This window comes from Propithecus coquereli, unplaced genomic scaffold (genome assembly GCF_000956105.1).
Source record: "Propithecus coquereli isolate 6110/MARCELLA unplaced genomic scaffold, Pcoq_1.0 Scaffold162, whole genome shotgun sequence".
Classification (NCBI taxonomy): domain Eukaryota; kingdom Metazoa; phylum Chordata; class Mammalia; order Primates; family Indriidae; genus Propithecus; species Propithecus coquereli.
The window spans coordinates 1,518,419-1,529,410 of record NW_012140747.1 but is presented as its reverse complement, the minus strand read 5'-3'; the positions used below and the strand labels follow the sequence as shown (position 1 = coordinate 1,529,410).

Sequence of the window (10,992 nt, the reverse complement as noted above, 5' to 3'; positions counted from 1 at the left end):
TCTTATGTTTAGGTCTTTGATCCATTTTTGAGTTAATTTTTGTATATGATGTGAGGTAAGAGTCCAACTTCATTCTTTTGAATATGGAAATCCAAAAAAATTTTGGATTTTTGTCATGTTGAGTTTGCTATATATATTTTTTGTTTGATATCCCAAAGGGAATTTTTAAAAACATGAAATCAGATAGGAATATAAAGCTTTTAAAAAGCTGGGTTGGCAGTATCATCGGGTATTATTATATCTTAGATTAAGTATTCAGCCCACTGCCTTTTAGGATGTATACCTTGTATTTTTGACTCCAACTTCTTTTCTTTCTTCTAACAGATTTTCTCAAGGTCAGCAACTCGTGACCAAATTAGTGACTGCTCCTGTAGCTTGTGGGGCGGTCATGGTGCCCAGCACTATGCTCATGGGCCAGGTGGTGACCGCCTACCCCACCTTCGCTGCGCAGCAGCAGCAGGCGCAGGCGCTGGCGGTCACGCAGCAGCAGAATTCCCAGGAACCGCAGCTCGCTTCCGCGCAGCAACCATCTCAGGCTCAGCTGACCCAGCCGCCGCAGCAGTTTCTGCAGGTAATCCTCCCTGCGGGGAAGCTGCCTCACACCGTGTACTTTTCTGTGGTGAAGTTAAGCGTCTAATCAACAGTTTCGTAAACGATCTGAAAAACTCATAAAAGCTTATTGTACAGTTTCAATCCCACAAAGATAGAAAGCCTGTCCTGTTCAGCTGTTTTCTTCCCTTCCTCAGTCTTTGGAAGACTGGTCCTGCCCTGGGCCGACTCAGTTATCTGATGTGCTGGGTGGATGAGCGGCCTACTTCTTGCCCACCTGAGGGCACTGTACATACACCTGTTTTCTCTGTCTTGGGCTAGAGTTTCTGGAATTCGAGCAAAGGCATCTTTCTTTTTCTTTCTAGCTGCCCATCAAACTGTGCTCTTTTCAGAGTAGGAATTTCTTTTTATTACAATAGTATAGGTATTAAATTATTTTGCTGGAGTAAATTCTATTGTAATTTTTCAGTTATAAATTAGTATCAGAGGAGAAATACTGTGGAGGGAGCAGCATATGTCATTGTTAAGATTGGGCTCATCTTGGACTTAAGGCTCCAACTTTGCCCCCATTTTTATGGTGCTTTTAAATAATAATATTAATATCCAATCTTTATAAAAACCCAATTTGGTAGTCTTTATTCCTATACAGGAATAAAGAAACTGAGGCCCAAAGAAGTGAACAGCTCGACCAAGTGACACGCCTAGTTTGACCCGCACAGCCTGCCGCAGAGCCCGCGCCTTTGGCCGCTTCACTGCGCTGCTCGAATTCGCAGTGTGCAAAGGCATTTTCCATTTGGCCCCAGTATTCATGTTGTGCATAGCCGCGCTCAAATTTTATTGTCTAAAATATGGGTCTGTAGGACATAAAGCGAAAGAACACATGTGGTTTGTCTTTGCTTCCTGTACCGTAAAACCTCCAGTTCAGATTCCTTAAATAAAATCCTGTCATACTTCCAGAAAGAAGGAAGCCTCATAAGCATTTTCCAAAATATGATTTTTAAAGTAGAGAACAAAAAACACGTGGGTTATGTAGAATTTCAGGATCCTGTCCCTGTGGACAGTGGACAGCTTGAGTGAATCTTACGTGGACAGCGTACCGGGGGCAAAGAAGTATTGCATAACCCGCCTGTGTTTCAGACTTCTAGGTTGCTCCACGGGAACCCTTCCACTCAGCTCATCCTGTCTGCTGCGTTTCCTCTGCAACAGAGCACTTTCCCTCAGTCGCATCACCAGCAACACCAGGCTCAGCCGCAGCAGCAGCTCAGCCGGCACAGGACTGACAGTCTGACGGATCCTTCCAAGGTTCAACCACAGTAGCACACACGCTTCCTCTCTGACATCAAGGGAGGAAGGGACGGCCCAAAAGAGTTACTCAGATGACCTGAGGATAGGAGGAGAAGTTCCAGCAGTTCCATGAGATGTGGTATTGAACGGTCTAGTTCCTGGAATTGGCAGAGAAAATGCTGCCTAGTGCTACAGAGGTTTATTAAATACCAGCCAGCAGGAGGTGATCATAGGGACGTAGCCAATTCTGACAGTGTTTTAGTTGCCCAGGTATTTTTTGATGGAAAGAGTATATTGCCAAATGTTAAGAAGCTCAGCTATGAAACGACCTCCAGTGAATCAGAAAGGCGCTAACAATGTTAGTAACTTTTAGTGGTTCTGTGCCTGTTGTCAAGTGTTACAGAGGCCACGCCACTGCCATGTCAGGGGTTTGCTTACAATGATGCCATGAAGACAGTCCAGTAGACTAGTAGTCCCCACCCCAACTCCTCTCCCTTTTCAGATAACGATGGAACAGTAATTACTTTCAGAATGTTGCGTAGGTTCAAATTCTCTGTGTAGATGTTGTAAAAATATGTATATGTCTGGATAAAAGGAGAGAAAGCAAAACATGTTGTATGCTGCATGAAAGCATTATCTCTTCCTTATAGGTGTGAGTACATTTCCTGAGATTCTGATACCACGTGCAAACTGATACATCCTGTTTTTCCTTTTGTTTACAACACAGTAGTGTTCCATTCATTTTTCCAGGGCACAAGTCTTTTTGTTCATACTTTGGCTGTGATGTCACAGTTTGTTCAGTGAGGTATGATGTGCTGCTGGGAATGGATTGTTTTTTTCAGGTTAAATTATTGATACAACAGGATTTTCAAGTTATTCGGATATATCCCTCATTTCATTATTTGTCAGTTATGTTTGAAAATAGTATTTGCACTGCTTTATTTTAGATGGTTGGGATTTTTGATTGCATATTTTGATATAGTTCATAGTTGGAAATATTTGTGTAAATGGTTTTCAACAAGCCTGAAAGTAATCTCAAGAATGTTTCAGTTATAGAGGTAAAATTTGCACACAAAACACCTTAGGCACTTTTTAACATTCTCAGCGGTGGGAATTTTAACTTTTAGGATTTGTTGGAATCTTTTTTATTATTATCCTTCACAATTTCAATGCTTCTTTCAGTCAGAAATGATTCAGGGTTATTTGAGGGGGGGGGAAAAACCCATAGTGCCTTGATTTTAATTCAGGTGATAACTCACCATCTTGAACTCATTGTCTGGTTTCAGTAGCAGTTTTGAAACCTTAGTACATTTTTAACAGCATGTGGGTATTAGTGTCATTATTATTCTCCTAAGTTCCTTTGAAGACTGCTATCAGTTTCTTGGACCGGAGGTACAAATAATTTAGAAATAAAAGATGATAACCTAACACTATCACAGTTATTAATGTGATTCCAAAATTGCTTCCAAAATCAGCATCTTTCTTTAAAGCTAAGTAATCATTTAAGAATTACCAGTATTGGCTCAGTATGATCTCTATATTCCTACAGAGCAAAAAGAAGGGGTAGGAATTTGGCTTTGCCTTCACTGTAGCACTAGAATATTGTAACTCACATGCTTTCTAAATGTGAACTAAGATTTCATTTGGCAATATTACATGCTAAAGGTAATAAATTCTAACACAAATTACATACATTAAAAAAAGCAGTTTATAGATTTTATGGTACTAATAATGAAATTTACAGCTGTAGAACAAAAGAAGATTGCTGGAAAATAGATTAGAATATAAAAAATGATTACTTAGGAAAGGGTGGAGAACAAGCATGATAAATGAAAATTGACCTTAAAAGAAAATGTATAACAGAATTGAGGTTGTTAAACAGAAAAAGTTTTACGCAATGAAAATAACCTAATGCAAAATTGCTAGTTAAGTCTTAAATCAGTTCTTAAGACTTCTCTGTCCTAAGATTTGCTATCATCCTTAAGGGATAGACGTCGTCTTTCTGTAGAAAACTGTACCTGGCCACAATTAAATTTGAAAAGTAATGTTGAAAAAAAAACCACCAAAGAAAATTGGTACCTACCTTTCTACAAAAGGAGTGTGACTAGATACCAATCAGTAATTAACATATCAAGGAGCTCTTCTAGCTAAACGCTTATCCGGAAGAGATCGCTGACATTCCCATGAATATCGAGAATAGTTGTCAGAGTATGTGTGTCCTTGAGCACACACACACACACACACACACACACACACACACACACGAAATTGATGTTGCCGAATGTGGCAGCAGCATCGTTCTCCCCTTTCAAACTGCCTTGCTCGACCTTGTGCCATTCCATGTGTGTCTGAGTTGTGCCTCGTTTATTTATTGGCAATACCTAGTGATACGGATGTAGCTAACAAAGGATATGAATAACTGTTATATTCAGGCTCATCCTCTAACTACTATACTTAAAAGAAAGATGGTGAACCGTGAGTACTAGGTACTTAGGTTGACAGAAGCAAAGCATAAGACAAGCCACAAGGCAAATCTGTAAACTGTTTATTTACTCACATTCTCCTACCCGAACCCCTTCAAGTATTTTCCATCTTCACAAATATCTGGGAAAGAAAATTTAAATGTTCCTTTATAATTTTTGTTGTTCACAGCTCATCTTTTTCCTGCTTGGAAGTACTGGTTGCTTATTTGAAGGAGTAGCTAGCTGCTTTTCCTTCACTATCCATGCGAAGTGTGTCGGAAGCACCAGCTGCCTGTTGGCTGCTTCTTTGCCTTTGTTCTCCTCTTAAATTTGGGTTTCGAAGCTGTCCCCGCCCCGCCCCGCCCCCGCGACACCTGAGCGTTCACACGGGGCTTCAGCACTCGCCTGCTCTTCATGTCTGTAGCCAAAGTTGTTAACTCAAATCCCAAATCGAAACCATGAGAAGATACCAAATAGAAACACCTTTCAGCTTCTTAAAAAATCTTACCTCCCCTCTGCTTGACTCTCACATGTATGCAGTGTTTCTTAAAAACACTTACTCTGTGTGGCACTTTTAGGTGAGCCACTGCTGAGGTTAAGGAAAAATGCTAGCTGCTCTGCAGTCCCTTACCTTGCTTTGGACTGCCTTGGCACTGGGCGAGTCAGTGCTGTTGAACGAATGCAGGTGAGAACTGCAAGGATTAATAAGGCTGCTGCTGAGAGTTGTCTGACCAGAACCTGCTCCCTTTTGTGAGTGGAAGATACTGGAGGAGCAAATGTCGGGAACGGGGGGGTAGCACGTAAGTAAATACTGCAGTTCAGCCTCTGAACATCCTAAATTGAGGGGGTGGTTTTAGAGTGTTGTGCTCTGCTTTGTCACTTACATCTGGCTTAGGAATGTACTAGTAATAAAAGGATGCCAGTGGTTTCGAGTAGTTTGTTATAGAATACTCAGTACAGAACAGTGAAGATGTTGTTTGGATTCTTCAGAAGTGCTAGAGTTGTTGGTTATTGCCTTAAAAGCAGTCTGCTTGCAGTTGCGCGCACTGAAGCGGTCCGGCTCTGCGAGGGGCATTGCGTTGAAGGGGGATGAGCCCTTGTTCAAGAAGCCTTAGAAAGGGACCCTTAAAACAGTATTTTACACAGACAGGTGAAAATTCTTTTAAACTGGGTATTACTCAACATGTTTTAAAATGTTTCCACTAATTGCGGCAAATGTTTTTTTAAGTGGAACGCAAATAGCATTTTACTTTGGAATTTCTACTTCTTTCTTTGTTTCTTTGGTGATTGAAAGTTCATGGATGAACATTTGTGTAGAACTCTATCTGTGGCCCTGTTAGTCCCACGAGAGTCCGTGTTGGAAGGTATAAACACTGGATATTAATATTGCTGAGTGAGTCTAGCCAGGAGTAGGCTGATTGGAAGTTTTGAATGGTGGAGAAGAAACAGCACAAAGGCACTTGCCATTTTAATAGTGACTGGAGAAAGAGAACCTTTTAAGTTTGTTTGCATTGGGTGAGCATGCTTCTAAAAGGAGCTTCTGAAGTCATTGCAAAGGAAAAGAGTCGACTATTTTTATAGCATATTTAATATATTTGTATATAACTATGAGTATAGTAGGAACCCTCCACATGCCACCCACTTTTCTAATTTACTCCCCCCTTTTGCCATAGCACTAGTATAGCCTCATCCGCATGGTAACGTGCCTATCGTCAGCCTACCAAAAGATAGTGCTGCTGCTTTTTGAGACAGGTGAGAAGACCCAACTCTCATGCCTGGGGATCCTTTACGGGAGGAATAGCACACTCTTTTAAAGCAACATACCACAGTCTGAAAGCATCATTTTGAAATGTAACGAGCACTTTATTGCAACTATTCATTTTGATAAAGTTTATTATCTTAGGCATTAACCATTTCTAAAGGATCCCCAAAATCATCACTTAGGTGAAATTATAAATGACACATTTCTGAGAAATGTTTAGATCCAGTGAACCGTGGTAGGTTTATGGGAGTGATTTCAAGGTAGCCAAATGAACTTTGACTTCTTGTTTTGAATGTGGTGGAGTCAAGAGATTGTAGACGCCTAGTTCCATTTAAACACTATTGTAAACCTATCTTGCCTATTGTGTGGACACCAAAAGAGACCAATGAGCCTGTTTATTTTCAGAGGTCTAGGAAAATTGCATCCGCGTGAGTAGATATACAGAACTAATCTAAAAGTGATTGGTAGTACTATTTTAGAATACAGTAATTTCAAGAATTATTCTGAGTGTTTTAAATGTGCCCTGAAATGTTGGCATGTCATTTCAGTGTTTCCATTTGAATTGCTCTTGTAATATTTTTGCACAAAAAGGACTGAGAAAAAGACTACTTTGGTTAAAAGGAAAAAAAAGTATAATTTGATCTTATTTTAATGTCTCCCGTGGAAACACTGGGGATGAATTTTGTTGGTACAGTTATTAATTCAGGATATTTAAAAGTGTTGAACTCAAAAGAAATTAAGCAAACTTGGATATTTAAAAATTAAAATACTTTCTTTCCATGTGACTGTTTTGCATAGTTTTTTTTCCCCATGTCTTAACACTACATTCCTTGTTTTTCTTAAATAAAAAATAATACTTTGTAGGTTTTGTTTTGAGTGTTTTACAATAATTTGTAAGCTACCTGGGTTTTCCCAGAGCAGCATTCTCTAGTGAGATAGGGTACAGTTTATGGAGAGACTATTAAGTGAAATTCCATCACCACCACCAGCAAACACTGAGGTGCTGCGTTAAGTGACAATCAAAATAGTAAGTATTTAAGAAGGAACTTAGAAGGTGGTTGAAAGAAGTAATTGCTTTGAAAGCAGTTCTCTGGGTTTCTTGAATAAAAATGTCTAAATGTATTTATTTATATTTTTAAATATCTTTGTGTTTTCTCATCCAAGTGATTTCAGTGTCATGTATTTAATTTGTGGTTTGTTTTCTGTTTTGCATTGTAATCTTAGAGAAGTGGCTCTTATCTGGGGTACAGTTGTTAGCCCTCATGATGCCTCATGGACAGTCTGAATCTGTTCTACATCAGGACCCCAGTGGAGGGCCCAAAGCCAGATGTCCCTGCACTTCCTTCCTGTTCTCAACTCATTTAAGAAAAAATTTATAAAGGTAACTCCTTTCAGATCTGCTTCACATAGCTCCGACCTTTTTCTAGTTTCACCTGCTGCCTTCTCTATTTTATGGGCACTTTTTGTGTGATGACTTCCCCAACACAGCCAAAGGCCAGTAGGACAGCCAGTGGCACATGTTGCCTCTGTTTTGCCCATTTTGGGAAATGTTAGCAAAACAAACAGCATCTTTTAATGGCTGTCATTATCATATCCTTACTAAAGTCCATTTAAAGTCCGTAAATATAGGTGGAACAGTGTATACACACTGAAAACTTCTACAAAAAATGTTTGCTGTCTTTAATATAGTGTAGCGTTCTTTGGTCCTTCAAAAAATGTAACAAAACCTCCACATACAGCACTGCCAGTAGAGCAGTGACGGAACATGTGAAGCCCAGACATTCGAGGATCCTTCTTGTTCACACGCATGGGATTCCCTGGGAAGCGCTGGGGTCCCACAAGCTGGGTACAGCACACAGCTTAGAGAATGGTAATTAAATCATGTCAGTCACAAGTTGGATTTAATGATGTAAAAAATGTTTCTTAACTCTTGAGGTGAAGATAATGATGTCAAATAAATTTCTGAGGAAACAAACTGTGACATCGCTTTAAAAAATGACATTCAGATGTTTTTAATGTTTTTGAGTTGGCCTGGACTGGTACAAGTTCACTGCTGGCAATGGTCGTGCCAGTGCTAAGAAGTTAAAATGTGGGAAAAGCTGTGTTATCTTCAAATTGATATACTGTAAAACTAGACAATCATCTTCAAGTAAAACATTGGCCAGAAAATGTCTTTTAAATATTATGTCAGCCAGAACAGGTATAATTTAGACCATTCTAGAATTGTTTTGAAATTTATTTTACTATGGCGTTATAAGTTGGAGAAGGGCCTCAGTATGGCACTTTCATATTCACTCTATGTAAAGTTGAAGCCCAAAGATGAGTTAAATTCAGTGCTGTACTGAAACCAGTTAGTGCAAAAAAGTTTTTTCTTTGTACATTTTTAATTGTTGACATCAGTTGGTAGTTGTAAAAACATGCACCAAATTCTTTCCAATGTTCTGTGTGGTTCTTAATGTGATATTCTTGACATTGCTGTCCTTACTGCTTGGTTCTTGGTTTTAAATTTAAAAGTAGATGTAGCCCAAACAGTGGAGCTATAAATGGCTAACTGATCTTGAGATAAGAATACTTTTTCCTAAAGCAAACATTTCATTGAAATCCAAATTGATTTATAAAAATGAGACTGACATTTTTCAGGTGTTGTCTTCTGCCAAAATCCTAAATTACATAAAGCATGAGGGATAAGGAATGGTTTCAATGGTGCTATATTAGGTTCTCTGGTTTTTATGAGCTGATTTTCGTGTTTGGAAATACAATATTGTATAAGATATGTGGATCATTTTGTTACCAATTTAATATTGCCATTTTAATTTGGTGTAACAATTGGTTACACTTGTTTTTCAAAGCTATCCTTTGAGAAGAAAGTCAAAACGTGTACTAGCCTACCTCCACTCTGCTCTTGCTGTATGACCGTTTTTCCAGGTTTGATGTGCATAGCTTTTAAAAACTACATGTACTATTATTATAATGCTCTTTCCCATAGACCCTTGTAATGTATTCAGAACCTAAAATTATAGCAAAAGAGCCAAGCAGTAGCATTGTTTTGTTTTGTAAATGTAAAAATAATTAGAACTAGACTTTGTTTCCTTCTTCAGTTTTAAAAATAAAAAAATACCTCAGTGTTATATAATGTTTTTCAGTATCACCTGCATTTCTCAAAAAATAACACCTGCTTCATGTGGCACATAACTTGTAAGAATCACATTATTTTGGATTTTAAAGACTATTAAATATTTTAAAATCACTACCAATGATATTTTCCTTTCTTTTATTCAACAGTGGAGCCTAACTGCCTTAGGCACTTTTACCTCTGTAGGTCTGAATCACCAAATTTTCTCAAAGGAGTTATGTCCTGCTGCATCGCTGTGGTGCCTCGGGTAGCCATGCTGCTACGCACATCATCAGCCGGTACTGGGCCCCGGGTCCCCGAACTGCTGCATTTAGGCTGTGCTGGTACCAGCTACTTTCTACGAGGAATTCTCCTTTCTGACCAAGAAAAGACGTATTAATGATAATTCCTCCCTCTCTCTGGTTGTAATAAGGTAAGGCACTACTCTGGGTGTCCAACCACAGAGCATGAAGGTGTTGGTGTGTGGACTGAACCTGGGATTTCTCTGAAGTGCTTTATCTTAATTCATGTGTTTTTCCACTGTGTAATACGTACTTTTTATGGTAGAGATGACTCCTTAAAAGTTTCCAAAAATGACCTTTTTTCCTTCATCAGTATGTGCTACTTCTAACTCAACATGTTTTGTGTTTTTTTGAGACAGTCTTGCTATGTTGCCCAGGCTGGAGCAACCTCAAACTCCTGCTCCTGGGCTCAAGCGATGCTCCTGCCTCAGCCTCCCCAGTAGCTGGGACTACAGGCATGCACAACTGTGCCAGGCTAATTTTTTCTATTTTTTTTTTTTTTAGTAGAAATGGGGTCTCGCTCTTGCTCAGGCTGGTCTCCTGAGCTCAAGCGATCTTCCTGCCTGGGCACTCTGAGTGTGTGAGCCACCTGGCCCCAACTCGACATTTTAAAGCTACTGACTAGCTGAGGACCTCTTTTGCATCTCTTCACAACAGCAGCCACCTCTCCTTAGAGTGACCATGCAGGACAGTGGCTGCATTGACGGTGCTGGGTTCTTCACAATCTCCTCAGATTACACTGTGGATCTTTGCTGTAGCTCAGTAAACCTGAATTGCTCTGGGTCTACTATTGCCCTTCACACAAGAACATGTGGATGTTCTTACAGAACTGTCCTTCCGCTTTCAAAGAGGCTGTTAATGTCAGTGTTACTGCATATGATTCCAGAACATACCAAGCTGGCAGACAGTAGCTGTCATGCTGCCTGGGTAGAGGAGTAGTCAAGTTAGAATATACTTAAATAACAGTCATTTCTTAAAAGTTGCTATGAGAAAATGAGGTAGTCTTAGCATAACGAACGATCTTAGGCTCTGGAATTAAACTGTCTCGTTTGCCTCTGCTCTGCCGTGTAACCTTGGGTGAGGTTCCCCTTTTTCTTTCTGTTTTTAACCTTATGTTACCTACTAACTACCTCATAGAACTGTGAAGGTTAGGCAGTGCTTTAGAACAATGCCTGGCTCCTGTTTAGCTACTTTAGGTGTATCTCAAATATTTACTATATTAATGTTAATACTATTTTGACAAATTAGAAAGTTACGAACTCGTATAACACACAAGGAAAAAACAAGCACTGGTCATACCACTTTTATTTACATTGTTACACTGTTTATCCAACATAGAAAAAATATGAATACATTCATAGTATTCTCTTTTAATTTGGTAATTCCACATTGTCAAATATTGACTGTTTTTATATTGGGTGTCCTACCCAATTAAAAAAAAAAAAAGAGGAAGGATGGACCTTGCAGACAGTTCTTGTTGTGTCATAGTAACAGTAATGTCATATTTGTCCCTCTTTTTTT

At 39.3% G+C, this 10,992-nt stretch overlaps 1 protein-coding gene across 1 annotated transcript in view; it reads left to right on the top strand.

The window, feature by feature from the left end:
• The window catches only part of CLOCK (clock circadian regulator), a 52,550-nt gene extending 50,106 nt beyond the window's left edge, over nucleotides 1–2,444 (top strand). The window contains 2 exon segments of the mRNA XM_012641092.1: nucleotides 325–571; nucleotides 1,687–2,444. Of these exon segments, the coding sequence (XP_012496546.1) occupies nucleotides 325–571; nucleotides 1,687–1,866 (427 nt within the window). The 3' untranslated portion in view covers nucleotides 1,867–2,444.
• Nucleotides 2,445–10,992: the final 8,548 nt, after the last annotated feature.